The 15,515-nt window shown below is 39.0% G+C and overlaps 2 protein-coding genes across 2 annotated transcripts; both read right to left on the bottom strand.

Annotated features, from left to right (window-relative positions):
- Positions 1-337: 337 nt before the first annotated feature.
- CBG23910 lies at positions 338-7,080 on the bottom strand (the record flags this gene model as incomplete). Its single annotated transcript, XM_002647080.1, has 7 exons — positions 338-422; positions 3,219-3,797; positions 4,097-4,152; positions 4,400-4,452; positions 4,534-4,568; positions 5,293-5,405; positions 6,139-7,080. The coding sequence occupies 7 exons, from the start codon at positions 7,078-7,080 to the stop codon at positions 338-340; spliced, it is 1,863 nt and encodes a 620-aa protein (XP_002647126.1).
- A 775-nt stretch (positions 7,081-7,855) lies between these two features.
- Positions 7,856-15,348, bottom strand: Cbr-ech-5 (the record flags this gene model as incomplete). Its single annotated transcript, XM_002647081.1, has 12 exons — positions 7,856-7,921; positions 8,110-8,332; positions 8,962-9,053; positions 9,118-9,180; positions 9,988-10,320; positions 10,371-10,530; positions 11,171-11,400; positions 13,252-13,469; positions 14,600-14,696; positions 14,885-15,055; positions 15,114-15,181; positions 15,228-15,348. The coding sequence occupies 12 exons, from the start codon at positions 15,346-15,348 to the stop codon at positions 7,856-7,858; spliced, it is 1,842 nt and encodes a 613-aa protein (XP_002647127.1).
- Positions 15,349-15,515: the final 167 nt, after the last annotated feature.

Below are 15,515 nucleotides of genomic sequence, written 5' to 3'. Positions count from 1 at the left end.
TGACCCCCAGAAGCTCCATTTTCTTTTTAACAACCCTCAAGCCATTTTGAAATCTAAATGCACTGTTAAGTCGGTTCTACAGTCATCCCTATCTCAATTTTCTCGATTTCAAGCTCAAAATTTTTTGAAATACTTGACAAGCTGCCTCAACTCCATCTACAGTAATCCTAACTCGAATTTCTCGATTTTTATCTCCTAATCCATCCACAGAGTCTGTAGCTTTTGAAAATGAGCAATAACTTTGAAAACCAGAATTTGGGGGTCAAAATGGCGTTTAGTGGGGTACTGTAGCTTTGAAAATGAGCAATAGGTGTTGGAGAGCTCGAAAATGGGCGATCTACAGTAATCCTAGCTCAACCTTCCTAATTATCGGCATAGTTTGAAGCGAGAGGGATACTGTAGTCTTTGAAATGAGCAATATCCTGAAAATTGACTATTTTAGGTTTAAAATGGGGCCTTGAGACCTGAAAATGAAATGGGAGAGATACTGTAGGTTTTGAAATGAGCAATAGCATCGAAGATCATCATAAATGGGTAGCTACAGTAATCCTAGCTCAATTTCCTCGTTTTGTGGCTCCAAATTCCTCAAAACCCAAGGGGAATCCTGATTTTTAGCTTGAAAATCATCCAAATCCATTGACAACTGGTTGAGGTCCATCTACAGTAATCCTGGTTCAATTTTCTTGATTTCTGGCCTGAAATTCGTTGAAAATTCCGGATTTTTGGGTCGAAACCGCTCTACTGTATCTGAAAAAATCATCGAAATCACTATCTACAGTAATCCTAACTCGAATTTCTCGATTTTTATCTCCTAATCCATCCACAGAGAGTCAGTGACATGGTCCTTTCAGACCTGTCAATGCTGATTTTGGCCATTTTGAGACTCTTTCAGACTAGTCTATTCATATCCATGTTCGGTCACATTTAGGGGATTTTCTGGTCCTTTTCGACTCATCATAGCTCATTTTAAGCCTAATTTAAAAAAAAAATCATATCAGTTGCGTCTTCTCCAATGCCCTCTGATCATTTCAAAAACGAAATAGAGGAGAAGAGAAGAGAGAGAGACTTGATGAGTCACTTCTGTTTTCCCCCCTTCTCCGTTCAACACATGGAGAATTTCGAAATTTCGCAATTTTTCGAAAAATTCCGAATCACCTCTCTCTCTCTCCCCTCCTAATAGCCCTTTGTTCGCGGAAAAGTGCACTACGTCAGTGTCAGAAGACGCCAGCGCCAGCCTGGTAGAGGCTAGAGACATTGAGAGAGAGAGAGACAAAGGGCGCCAGAAGAGACGGCAGAGAGTGACCTCGCTGGCGCCAGGTGACGCTACACAGCCACACCCAGCTAGGCTCCGCCCCCTTTCTTCTAGAACATTCTCTCTCTTGGGTTCGATAGATAACAACCACGCCAGGCAGTCAGTCAGTCGTCTCATTCCCCCATCTCCTCTCCGGTTGTGTGTGTATGTGTGTGTGTTGAAAAATCACAATTTGCATCATTCTGAGATGACGTCATCAGGGTGATGATATGGTAGCCCTTCTGATCGAATTCTGGCCTCAAAATCGTTTATTTTCAGCCATTTTTAGCCTAAAATATAGCTGTTTTCAAGCTAAATCAGCTAGAAAATGGTTTGAGCCGCTGCTAAGCTGATTCTAGCTTTGAAATGGTCGCATTCCAATCATTTCTAGCTCAAAATCTAGCTATATTCTAGCCAAATTGAAGGCTCCTAGGCCTATTTTAAGCCAATTTGAGCGATTTTTGGATTGAAATTGCTTGATTTTCAGCCATTATTCACTTCCTATATATTCCTATTATTCCCTATTTCTACTCCAATATTTTCGGCAATTTTTGTACTCATGTAAGGTGACAAAGATAGCAAATTTGACCGTATCCACGTCAATTATCATGCATCTTCATCAGTGCAAGAATGGCCTTTTTTGGACATATTCTGGCAGGTTTGAATAGATTTTAAGCTAAAAATCAAGAAAATCGACCTAGGATTACTGTAGATAGTGATTTCGATGCATTTTTCAGATACAGTAGAGTGGTTTCGACCCAAAAATCCGGAATTTTTAACGAATTTCAGGCCAGAAATCAAGAAAATTGAACCAGGATTACTGTAGATGGACCTCAACCAGTTGTCAATGGATTTGGATGATTTTCAAGCTAAAAATCAGGATTCCCCTTGGGTTTTGAGGAATTTGGAGCCACAAAACGAGGAAATTGAGCTAGGATTACTGTAGCTACCCCTTTATGATGATCTTCGATGCTATTGCTCATTTCAAAACCTACAGTATTCCTCCCATTTCATTTTCAGGTCTCAAGGCCCCATTTTAAACCTAAAATAGTCAATTTTCAGGATATTGCTCATTTCAAAGACTACAGTATCCCTCTCGCTTCAAACTATGCCGAAAATTAGGAAGGTTGATCTAGGATTACTGTAGATCGCCCATTTTCGAGCTCTCCAACACCTATTGCTCATTTTCAAAGCTACAGTACCCCACTAAACGCCATTTTGACCCCCAAATTCTGGTTTTCAAAGTTATTGCTCATTTTCAAAAGCTACAGTAACCCTTTTAACTGAGCAAATTGCTCATTCTTAATTCCAAAACTACCGTACCCCCTGATAATAGCCTTAAATAAGTTAAAATAATCCGAAATCGCCCATTTTCAAGCTTTAGAACCTCCTAAACCCCTAGTTTTCGACCCATTGCTCATTCTTAAAGCTACAGTACCCCTTCTAATCGCCCAAACCCGTTTAAAGTCACAAAAATGGCTTGTTTCTGGCTATTGCTCGTTCTCAAAGCTACAGTATCCCTTTAACAAAATTTCAAGCATTTTTTGAGCTCTCCAATCCTCATTGCTCATTTTCCAAGCTACAGTATCCCAACACACCCGTTTAAAGGCTCTCGAACTCTATTTTAATCCTCCAATGGTGGATTTTAAGGTTATTGCTCATTTTCAAAGTTACAGTATGCCTTCTAATCGCCCCAACCCCTTTATAATCCCAAAAAAAAGCTTGTTTCTGGGTATTGCTCATTCTCAAAGCTACAGTACCCTACCAAATCCCATTTCTCGGACTCTCCAACCCCCCCCCCCCATTGCTCATTCTTAAAGCTACAGTACCCCCCTTTAGCCAAATTTTGTGCATTTCTAAGGCTGCCCAGCCCCATTATTGCTCATTTTTCAAGCTTTAAAGCTACAGTACCCCCCAATCCACCTACCTCTCCCCCACAGGCGCATTCAAGTACGCTCCAATGAGAATCGCCATCGTGAAGTCGTTATCACCCATCGAGTATTGCTCATAGCACTTGATCAATTGCTCATAGAACGGCATGAAGGCATCCAGTCCAGCCAATTTCTGGCTCATTCGAATATTGATTTTTCCGGCGATCGCCTGCACCAAGACATAGTCTTCCAGAAGTTTCCGAGTCGCCTTTTTGATGACGTCATCTGCCAGAATCTCGGGTCCAATCAAGAAGAGCTCCGCGAGATGGATATAGAAGTCGTTGGGCTCGGCGAACGCGAAGAACGCCGATCTACGCTCCGCCCACAGCATATAGGTCCACAGAATCGATAGTCGACAGATCTCCACGTCATCCTGGGACACGTGGCCTTGTCGTCGTTCTACAGTATCCAGCACGCGGCGGATGGGGATCAGGGACCAGCATTGGTCTAGGATTGGGTTCACGCCCTTCCCGAACTCATAGATGACCTGATGGCCGTCGGAATGCTCTTCCAGATAGAGCCGCTTGATTTCGTCGATTTGCGAGCGAGCCAGCTCCAGGAGAGCATCCGAGGGGCTGAAAATCGATTCAGATAGGTTGAAAGCACCGAAATTCGGCTGAAAATCGTGAAAAATAGCTTAAAACAGCCCAAAATAGGCCAAAAATGAGTCTGAAAATTGACTTTTTTTTTAGCTTTTCCGCGATTGCTCATCTTTAATTTTCGAATTTCAAAACTACCGTACTCCTAAACATGGCTCAAAATAGCTTAAAATATGCCTGAAACGCGCAAATTTGATTTAAAATCGTCCAAAAAATCAACTAGAAATGATCTGGCATAGCTTTAAAGCGATTGCTCAGTCTTAAAACTACAGTACCCCTCCAGAAGAGCGTCGGAGGGGCTGAAAATTGGGCTGAAATCGGTCGAAAATGACTGGAAATTGACATTTTTTAGCTTTTCCGTGATTGCTCATGCTTAATTTCCGAATTTCAAAACTACCGTATCCCTAAAATGGCTTAAAACCCCTGAATTTGAGTGAAAATCGCTTTGAAATCGGCTGAAAATTGCTGAAAATCGGTCAAAAAAGAGCCTAAATGATCTAAAAATGGCTCAAAATGATGATTTTTGAGTTTTTTCGCGATTGCTCATCCTTAATTTCCAAATTTCAAAACTACCGTACCCTTAAAACTAGCTCAACATAGCTTAAAAATGGCTGAAATCGCCGCAAATTGGCTGAAAATGGACTAAAAATCAGCTAGAATCGCTCAAAATCCCCAATTTTTCAGCGATTGCTCATCCTTAATTTCAAACTACCGTAACTAGCTAGCACCAGTAGAGCGTCGGAGGGGCTGAAAATAGGACCTTTAGGGTGGTAAATAGGTTGAAAATAGCTGAAAATCGGTCAAAAAAGAGCCGAAAATGTCCAAAAATGGCTCAAAATGATGATTTTCCGAATTTCAAAACTACCGTACCCCAAAGAATGGCTCAAAAACCTTAAATTTGACTGAAAATCGCTTTACAATAGCTTAAAATGGCTGAAAATAGGTCAAAAATGAGTCTAAATGGTTTAAAAATGGTTAAAAATGGTCATTTTCGCGCTTTTTCGCGATTGCTCATCCTAAATTTCTCAATTTCAAAACTACCGTACTCCTAAAAATATCTAAAGTCGCCACGAATTGGCTGAAAATGGACTAGAAATCAGCTAGAATCGCTCAACAACCTCTTTTAACTCCCAATTGCTCATCCTTAACTTCGAAAAACTACAGTATCCCAGCCCAAAAATGCGTCTAAATGGCTTTAAAGTGGTCCAAAATCAGCCTAAATGGTCCAAAAGTGAGCTTAAATGAACTGAAAATTGGCTGAAAATGACTATTTTAAGCCCTAAAAAGCTCTCTTAAAACCTTATTTTTCAGATATTGCTCATCATTAATTTCAATGCTACCGTACTCCTATGGCCCAAATACCCTCAAAATGAGCTCTGAATAGCTCAAAAATGCCCAATTTTTCGCCCTAAAACCCCCAAAAGTTCATTTTTCAACGATTGCTCAGCCTTAATATCTCCAACTACCGTACCCCTCTGCATCCAATTTGAATTTGCAATTATCGAACAGCTTCACCGCGTTTCTCTGCTGCCGTTGAGCCAAATTTCGACTGAATTTCGCTGTCAAATCCAGCTGGATGGCGTCCTGCAAAAATCGATAAAATGGGGTCAAGAAAGGGGGGCGTGGCTTAGGAAGCAGGCCACGCCCACTTATTAAAAATAGGTATTTTTTTTAAATCTCCGCCCACTTCTCTCGAATTCTGCATTGGTTCAAAAAGTGGGCGTGGCTTATTTTCTAGGCTCCACCCACATTTTTCTAGGGCTTTTGGTGTCAAAGGGAAAGTGGGCGGAGCTTAGAGAATCAAGTCACGCCCACTTTTTCAAATTGACATTTTTAAGCTCCGCCCATTTCTCTTAATTTCCGCATTCTGATATTGGTGTAAAAAAGGGGGCGTGGTCTATCTCCTAAAGCTCCGCCCACTTTTTTTTTTGGATTTTCGAATTTTGGCCAAAAAGTGGGCGTGGCTACGAACAATTCTTAGGCTCCGCCCACTTTTCTAAATTTCCGAAGCCCCAAAACCAGATCGAAAAGTGGGCATGGCTTATGTTTTCTAAACTCCGCCCCCTTTTTTCGAGGGTCCAAAATCTCTAGGCTCCGCCCACTTTCGAAAAAAAATGCGAGGAGATTTTTTCTGAACTCCGCCCACTTTTCAAAAATTTTGGTGGTCTCAAAAAAGTGGGCGTGGCTTAGAAAGCATAAGCCACGCCCATTTTCTATGAAAACTTGATTAGTTCAGGTCCAATTCTTCGGATTTTCAAATTTCCCAAAAATGTGGGCTTGGCTTAGCCACGCCCACTTAGGCCCCGCCCCTACCTACCGTAGCCAGCCGATTGTATTTCTCTTGGTCCTCTTGCCCCGCCCACTCGTCCAGCACCTCCAGCTCGTTCATCATCTCCTCGACGTTCTTCGTAATAGGCTCCGCCCCCTTTTCCAAAGGCTTGTCCCTGTCGTCAGCTGTCTGTGGAAGCTCCGCCCCTTTTCCCGTCGTCGTCTGGGGAAGCTCCGCCCCTTTCTGGATAGGCTCCGCCCCTTTTTTGAGCCTCTGCGCCTTGAATTTGCTGATTTTGGGGGCGTGGCCTGGGGGATTTTCCGCTTTTTTGGCTCCTCGATTCTTCAAAAATTCCAAAATCTGGGGATCAAATCGCTCCTTGATTTCAGCCATCAAATTATCGATTTTTTGGGGATCCAGGGATTTCAGATATTGCTCATTTTCAGCGCGGAAATCTGGATTTTTGGGATTTTCAGCCAAATTTTCAGCCAAAAAGTCCGATTTTTCGTCTAGATTTTCAGCCAAATCGCCATGAATTCGATCGAATTCCTGGGCAAAGAAGCTCCGCCCACTTTGATCCAGGCTCCGCCCACTTTTGAAGTACGCCGAGAGATCCAAGGGTTCCGGGAAGCCGTCGTCTTTGGAATATTCGAAATTTGAATTTTCCGCAAAATTTGAATTTCCCGCCAAATCCAAAAAATGCTCCTGGATCGGAAAAAGGACGCCTTTTGCAGTCTGATCGTCGTCCAAATCGATTTGAAAGCGGGCGGACCCATTTTTATCGATTTTCGGCGCCAAATTTGAATTTCCAGGTGTTTCTGATGGATTTTCAGCCTTTTTAAGCTCATTTTCAGCCATTTTAGTCCTCTTTTTCATCCGATGCACTTCGACAGACGGTTTTTGAGCGATTTTCGACCATTCCTCTTGCATTTGCTGTAGGTCATCGTCGGTTTCAGACGCCGTTGGACGTTTTATGGAGAATTCGGACATTTTCTGGAACAAAATTAAAAAATGTTGAAAAAAAAATTTTTTCAAAAAAAAAAAAATTTTTTTTTCTTAATTTTTGCAAAATTCAAAATTTTCAGCTCCCATTCTCTATTTTTGATGAAATTCATGCTGAAAATCGAATTTTCCACGAAAAACCGCCCTAAAACCAATTTTCCGGCGCTTTCGGGTTACTGTAGCTTGGATTCTGTGCAAACACCGAACCTTACGACAAAATGCACAAATTGCTCAAAATAGGTGGTTCTAGGAATGGAAAAGCGCGGGAAATTCGAATTTTGATATTAAACTTGTCTAGGATTGATGGATTTTCGAAAAAATGAGAAATTTTGAAATTTCGAAAAAAATTTTTTTTTGAAATTTTTATTTTTATTTTCAGCAACATTTTCAGCTCGAATTCTCAATTTCCTACAAAAATCATGCTGAAAATCGAATTTCCGACGAAATTCCACCCTAAAACCAATTTTTCCGGCGTTTTCGGGTTACTGTAGCGCCGATTCTGTGCAAACACCGAACCTTACGACAAAATGCACAAATTGCTCAAAAATGGTTGTTCCAGGGGTAAAAAAGCGCGGGAAATTCGAATTTCGTGCTGAAAAATGTCTCCACGACCAAAGAATAGTGAAAAAAATCGCGATAAAAATTGGTTCCAAAACCAAAAAATCTGAAATTTCAGACATGAAAAAAAAGGGGGAAAATCGATATTTTTATTATCGAAAAATATAGAAGAATAACAGCAAAAAAAGAGGAAACAATAAGAAATCTAAAATCTAGAGAGAACAATGACTGAAAATAGGCCGAAAATCATAATTTTTGAGTCTGGAAATCGCTGAAAAATCGATTTTTCATACATTTTCAGCCAAAAATCCCAATTTTCTAGCCTTTCTAGCTCGAAAATATCGATTTTCTAACCATTTTCAGCCAAAAAATGACGATTTTCAACATGGAAACCTCGATTTTCAGCCATTTTCAGCCACAAAAATCGATTTTCAGCTACTCCAAAAACCCAAATCTCGCCGCCTTCTTATAGTCGGTGCCAGGTACAGTACTCCAGAACTCCTCTCGTGTCACCCATTGAAAGTCGCTAACGTCTTCTGGATTCACCGAAAACGATTCTGATGATGATGACGTCGTCGTCGTCGATGGGGCTAGATTCGCCGTGTAGAAGAAGATCTTGGCTCCAGAAGCGCCCGTTTTCTGGGCAATCGGCTTGGGATATCTGGAAATATCGAAGAATTGGCTGAAAATTGGCTTAAAATGTTCCAAATTGGCTGAAAATTGGCTTAAAATGGTCCAAATTGACTGAAAATTGGCTTAAAATGGTCCAAAATTGGTCTAAAATCACTTAAAATGGCTCTAAATTCGCTAAAAATCCGTCATAAATGCTCCAAAATGGTTGAAAATCGACATTTCAGGGCAAATTTCTCGATTTTTAACACATTTTAAAAATTTTCAGCCAATTTTTTTCAGACCCCAATTCACAGCTGAGTGGCTTGAAATAGCTCTAAAATAGGCCTAAAATCTGTCAAAAATGGCATAAAATCAGTGAGAATCGCCAATTTTTCAAATTTTCAGCATTTTTCAAAATTTTCAGCCCTTAAATCACAGCTAAATGACTCTGAATAGCGCTTAAAAATTGTTTAAAATGGCTTAAAACGACTGAAAATCGGTCGAAATCAGCCATTTTTGGACCAATTTTTGGATTTTCAGCATATTTTCAGCACTTAAATCGCTGCTGAGCAGCTCAAAAATGATCTAAAATCGCCCAAAATCGCTCAAATCTGGCTAAAAATAATGCATTTTCAGCCAAAAATCGGCAACATTTTCAGCCAATTTCCATTGATTTTCAGCATATTTTAAGACACTTACCTATGCGTAAACACTCCGAATGGTGCATTTCCACTGATATCCACACTCAAGTCCGCGCTGCCCGACAGCTCGCCAATGCATCGTTCGGCTGTCTGAAAATTTGGATAGTTTTGGCTGAAAATTGATAGGAAACGCTCAAAAATGGCTTAAAATGACCCAAAATTCGTTAAAATTGCTGAAAATGGCTGATAATAGCTCTGAAACAGCTGGTAATCGGGTCTGAAATTACCGAAAATTTGATTTTCAGCGAATTTTTGGAAGATTTCCATCATTAAATCTTTGATTTTCAGCCATTTTCAGCCATTTTCAGTCATTTTTAGCTTAAAATTGCTCAATTTTCGCGATTTTTAGAGCATTTTCTGCTCATTTTTAGGGTTTTTTCAACTCATTTTCATATTATTTTAGGGGTTTTTGGCTCAAAATTCGTCAATTTTCATGATTTTAAGAGCATTTTCAGTCATTTTTAGCCTATTTTCATAACTTTAAGCTGATTTTTCAGCTATTTTTCAGTTTCAGTGATTTCTAGCTCGAAATCCCTCAATTTTAGTGATTTTTAGCGCATTTTTAGCTCATTTTCATGATTTTCAGTCTATTTTCATGGTTTTCAGAGCATTTTTCAGAAATTTTTAGTGACTTTCTGCTTAAAATTCCACAATTTTCCTGTTTTTTTGAGCGTTTTCAGGGTTTTTTGGCTCATTTTCAGCCGATTTCCAGCTATTTTCAGTCATTTTTGGCTTAAAATCCATCAATGTACATGATTTTTCGACGTTTTTGGCTCATTTTTATGGTTTTTTTGGCTCGTCTTTAACCAATTTCTAGCTCATTTTCAGTCATTTTCAGCTGAAAATTCATGACTTTTAATGATTTTTAGAGCATTTTTAGCTTAAAATTCTTCAATTTTCATCATTTTTAGGTGTTTTCAGCTTATTTTCAGCCTATTCGCACGATTTTTAGAGCATTTTTCGGCTATTTTCAGTTATTTCTAGCTCAAAACCACTCAGTTTCAGTCAATTTTCAGCCACAAACCTGTCTCAACGTCTCGCCCTCCCGATGCTTCATCTGCGGCAAGATCCACGGGCTACTGTACTCGGCTCCGCCTCCCATTTTCTGCTTCACAATCAACACCAGCTTCCTCTCCAACGCTCTATCGACACTTTTCAGATTTTCAGCCGCATTTTCAGCCAAAACATTGGCGCCAAATTTGAATTTCTGGTCCAAATCCGCCGCCGCTTTCGACCAATCGTCCTCTTTTTGAGCATTCGTCACGCCGATCTCCTCGTCCAGTTCGGAGAGCTCTTTTCCCTCGCGCAGCAGTTGTTCACGACGGGCGACCATTCTGAAAATAAGCGGGAAATTTGCCTGAAAATGGTCAAAAAATGGCTTAAAATAGCTCTAAAATAAATCAAAACAGCTGAAATTTGGCTAAAAATGGCTGAAAATTGGTTTAAAATATCAGAAATTTGGCTGAAAATGGTCCAAAAATGGCTTAAAATAGCTCTAAAATAAATCAAAACAGCTGAAATTTGGCTAAAAATGGCTGAAAATTGGTTCAAAATATCAGAAATTTGGCTGAAAATAGCTAAAAATAAGCTTAAAATGGTCCGAAAATGACTAAAACTAGCCGAAAATGACTGAAAATTGGCTAGAAATGGCTTAAAATATCAGAAATTTGGCTGAAAATAGGCTATAAATGATCAAAAATGACTAAAAATCGGTCAATTAGTCATTTTTAGCCTATTATTTTGAATTTTTTTTTGATTTTCAGCATATTTTCAAACCCTAAATCACAGCTAAATGGTTAAAAGAAAGCGTTGAATGGCTGTGAATTGGCTGAAAATAGCCCAAAAATAGCTAAAAATCGTCTGAAAATCGTTCAAAATTGGCCGAAATTGCTCAAAATGACTCAAAAAAGGCAAACAAAAGAGCCTAAATTTGGCAAAAAATGGTCAAAAATCGCCAAAAATAGCTCAAAACAGGCCAAAAAAGACCGGAAAACGCTGAAATTCCAGTTGATAACTCGAAAAATTGACTTCGAATAGGCTTAAAATTATGGAAATTCAGTAAAAAATCGCCATTTTGGCTCGTTTTGGCACAATTTTCAGCTATTTTTAAGTCATTTTTAGCCATTTTTCGGTCATTTTCAGCTATTTTTGGGTCATTTTCAGCTATTTTTGGGTCATTTTCAGCCATTTTCAGCCCAAAAACCTACTTCAAGTCCTGTTTCGTCTTGAGCTCATAGTTACAGAGCAGACTCTTCTCCTCCTCCTCTTGCTTCTGTAATTTCTGGAACCGCTCCTCGATTTCCGACATTTTTGGCGCGATTATTGGCGGTCGCGATAGGATTACGGACGCGAAAATGTCCCATTTTTGAGCTGTCGGGGTTACTGTAGCTGACGAGGCGAAGCGACGGGAGAGAGTGGAAATTAGCATCTTTTTGAGCTGAAAATTGGTTAAAATCGATAAAAATCAGCAATAAATGACCTAAAACATGGAAAATAGCATTTTTTCTGAAAAAAAAGTTGGGTTAAAATCAAGAAAAAGGGTCAAAAAAGACCTTAAAACTACAAAAAAGGACCTAAAATGTGAAAAAATAGCTTAAAATCATGAAAACCATCAAAAAAATATGAAAAAATCGGCTAAAAATGACCGATAAATAAAAAAAATGGTTAAAAATGGGGGTAAAAACGCCATAAAAATTCATTTATTTGATATGAAAAAAGGGTGAAAAAAGCTCTAAAATAGTCGACATCTATATGAGAAATGGGACAAAAAATGCTGAAAAAAAACGGGGATTTTTAAGGAGAAAAATGAGCAAAATTGAAAATCAGTGAAATTAGGTGAAAAATGGCTGAAAATCGCTGAAAAATAGCTGAAAATGACTCAAAAATGGCTAAAAATGACCCAAAAATAGCTGAAAATGACCCAAAAATGGCTAAAAATGACCCAAAAATAGCTAAAAATCGCTGAAATCTAGTCATTTTCAGCCATTTTCGGGTCATTCAGAGACATTTTCAGAGCTACGGTAGATTTTAAGAATGAGCAATTACAGAAAAATGAGGCTTTAGAGCTTAAAAACGGTCATTTTCAGCCATTTTGAACTATTTTAAGCCTATTTTAGCCTATTTTAAGCCGAATTCGGACTGTTTTGGATCATTTTAAGCTTGCTTAGGTCCATTTTAAGCTCATTTTAAGCTATTCTTGAACTATTGTAAGCTTTAAAATGATACCAAAATTGCTAAAAATCGCCAAAAATGGATTTTCAGCCTATTTTAAGCTTATTTTAAGCCAAAATTCGGGCAATTTTAAGTCATTTTTAATCTTTTCCGGGTTATTTAAATCCAAATCTGGCCTATTTAGAGCCTTTTAAAGCCTATTTTATGCCAAATTCATGCGAATTTAGCTCATTTTAAGCCAAATTCGGCCAATTTACAGCCTTTTTGAGCCAATTTCGGACTATTCTGGCTCATTTTAAGCCTAATTTAAGCCCATTTTCAGCCATTTTCAGCTCATTTTCCCTCAGTTTTCCCCCTCTAAACCTCCCGAAATCTCTATTCCCCCTTATAAACGGGCTCCCGCTTCTCGGCGAACGCCTTCATTCCCTCCTGTCGATCCTTCGTCGGGATGATTTGTGCATAGCACTGTTGCTCCACACTCAGCGCACTTGTGATATCAGTCTGTGATCCCAAATTGATCGCCAACTTCGCCAATTTCACAGCAATCGGTCCTCGGGGAAGGATCTGAAACGTTGAGCTAGAATATCTCGGTTACTGTAGAAGATATCAGAAAGTGATAAACTGATAAAACATTACTGATAAGGTGATAAGCATTTTATCAGTTGACCACCTTTTGATATCTCTTACAGTAACCGAGATAAATTGCCTACAAGTTAAGAGCCGGATACTGTAGATCAGACTAAACCCCCTTCTAACTTTGAACCCCCATATCTCGGTTACTGTAGAAGATATGAAAAAGTGGTCAACTGATAAAGAACTTCTCATATTATGATAAACATTTTATCAGTTGACAACTTCCTGATATCGCTTACAGTGACCGAGATAAACTGGCTCAAGGTTAAAGGAGCAGGACGCTCTTACGCAACCAACTTATCTATAACTTTGAGCCCCCTTATCTCGGTTACTGTAAGCGATATCAGAAAGTGATAAACTGATAAAATGCTTATCATCTTATCAGTACTATTTTATCAGTTGACAACTTCCTGATATCTCTTACAGTAACCGAGATAAACTGGCTCAAGGTTGAAAGTTAATCAAAATTTGCCAAAAATGATACCTTTCTGGCGATATCGATTGATTTATCGATTGGATTCGATGCGACACAGTGATTGACGACGCCCAGCTTCTCTGCTTCGGATCCATCGAAAACCGCCGCCGTGTAGATCAATTCCTTGGCTTTGGCCACGCCCACAATTCGATACAGACGCTGGGAACCACCGGCGCCTGGGATCAGTGCCCATTTCGTTTCGACGAGGCCCATTTTGGATTTTTGAGCTGAAAATTGGGAGAAATTTGGGGTTTTGGACCATTTTGAGCTCAAAAATCGGCTGAAAATGCTGGAAAAGTCGATTTTTAGACCAAGAAATGCCAAAAATCATCAATTTCGGATCATTTTAAGCTTGAAACTAGGCTAAAAATGTCAGAAATCGGCAATTTTAAACGATTTCAAGCTCAAAAATAGGCTAAAAATGCTGAAAATTCAGATTTTTAAGCTAAAAATCGTCAATTTTAAGCTCTAAAATGGGCTGAAAATGCTAAAAATAAGGAATTCTGAGCCAAAAAATGCCAAAAATCATCAATTTTGGCTTATTTTAAGCATAAAAATCGGCTGAAAATGCTGGAAATTTGGAATTTTTAGACCAAAAAATGCCAGAAATTGTCGATTTCAGATCATTTTAAGCTCAAAAATGGGCTGAAAATTGTTTAAATTGAGCAATTTTGAGCTAAAAATGGGCTGAAAATCATGAAAATTGAGGGATTTTGAATCAAAAACGTCTAGAAATCATTGAAATTGACAAATTTTAGGCTAAAAATGACTGAAAATGGTCTAAAAATGCAAAAAAAATAGGAATTTTTAGACCAAAAAATATCGAAAATCGTCAATTTTGGACGATTTCAAGCTCAAAAATCGGCTAAAAATGTTGAAAATTCAGATTTTTGAGCTAAAAATCGTCAATTTTAAGCTTTAAAACTGGCTGAAAAAGCTAAAAATAAGGAATTCTGAGCCAAAAATGACAAAAATCGTCAATTTTGGACGATTTTAAGCCCAAAAATAGGCTGAAAATGTCGATTTTTAGACAGAAAAATGTCAAAAATCGGCAATTTTTGGTAATTTTTAGCGATTTTTAGCTGATTTTAAGGCATTTTTTATCGAAAAAATTCCAATTTTTGAGCATTTTCGGGTCATTTTAAAGCCAAAAATCGCCGTTTTTAGACAATTTTAAGCCAATTTTAGTCAATTTCAGCCAAATTTTGGGCATTTTTTGACAATTTTTAAGCTCCAATTGTGCCAAAAACCTGATTTTTGGATCATTTTTTGCTGGGGAACTCGATTTTTGAGCATTTCTGGGGTCATTTTGATCCTCAAAATCACCAAAAATCACATTTTCGTCCTCAAAACTCACAAGCCACACGAATATCGCACGCGAGTGCCAACTCCAGCCCTCCTCCAAGTGCAAATCCATCAATAGCGGCGATGACGGGTTGTGGAAGACGTTCCACCTGGAAATGAGCGTTTTTAGGCTGAAAATCGGGTTAAAATGGCTGAAAATGACCTATCTTGGGTCAAAAATGGCCAAAATTGACCAAATTTGGAGGGAAAGAGGTCAAAATAGCTCAATTTTCAAGGTTTTTGGCTCAAAAAATGTGATTTATTTTTGCAATTTTTTCGATTTTTAAGGTCAAATTACATCGGTAAACGAGTCTCTCAACCCGTTAACAAATTTGGTGGCCTCCTGCTGGCTCATCGTCTTGCGCTCTTTCAAATCCGCTCCACTGCAGAACACATTCTCGCACTTCGAGTTCAAAATCACCACCCGCGTCTTTGGATCGTATTTGATCTCCTCCAGCACTTCGCGGAACTGAAAAATCGCTTTTTTTTTAGCCCAAAAACCAAAAAATCCCAAAAAATTTGGTTACCTGAGCCATGAAAACCTTTCCCAACGAGTTTTTCTTCTCCGGACGGTTCATATTGACGATTGTGATGCCTGGAAACCTCTAAATTCGAATTTCCCGCGTTTTTCTACCCCTTACCCTCATCTTTCCCCGTTAATCTCTCCAGGAAAACCTCATTTTTCGGGTCCGAAGTTGTGCTGTATGCCAGAGGGCGGAGAGCCAGGGAGCGGAAGTTTAGGAGCAGTTTTTGGGTTAACATATCACTTAAAATTCGATTTTTGAGCAAAAAACTGGAAAAAACGAGAAAAATCGGCTGAAAATAACCTAGAAAATCGGAAAAATCCGAAAAAATAGAATATTTTCTCTTGTCCGAGAGAAGTACACGAGGAGTGCGCCAGAGCGCACTTGCATTGTTTCCACTTTTTT

The sequence above is a fragment of the Caenorhabditis briggsae genome (assembly GCF_000004555.2).
Source record: "Caenorhabditis briggsae complete genome, chrIV, whole genome shotgun sequence".
Classification (NCBI taxonomy): Eukaryota; Metazoa; Nematoda; class Chromadorea; order Rhabditida; family Rhabditidae; genus Caenorhabditis; species Caenorhabditis briggsae.
The sequence above is the reverse complement of the archived record's forward strand: the minus strand, read 5'-3'. Positions and strand labels throughout refer to the sequence as shown.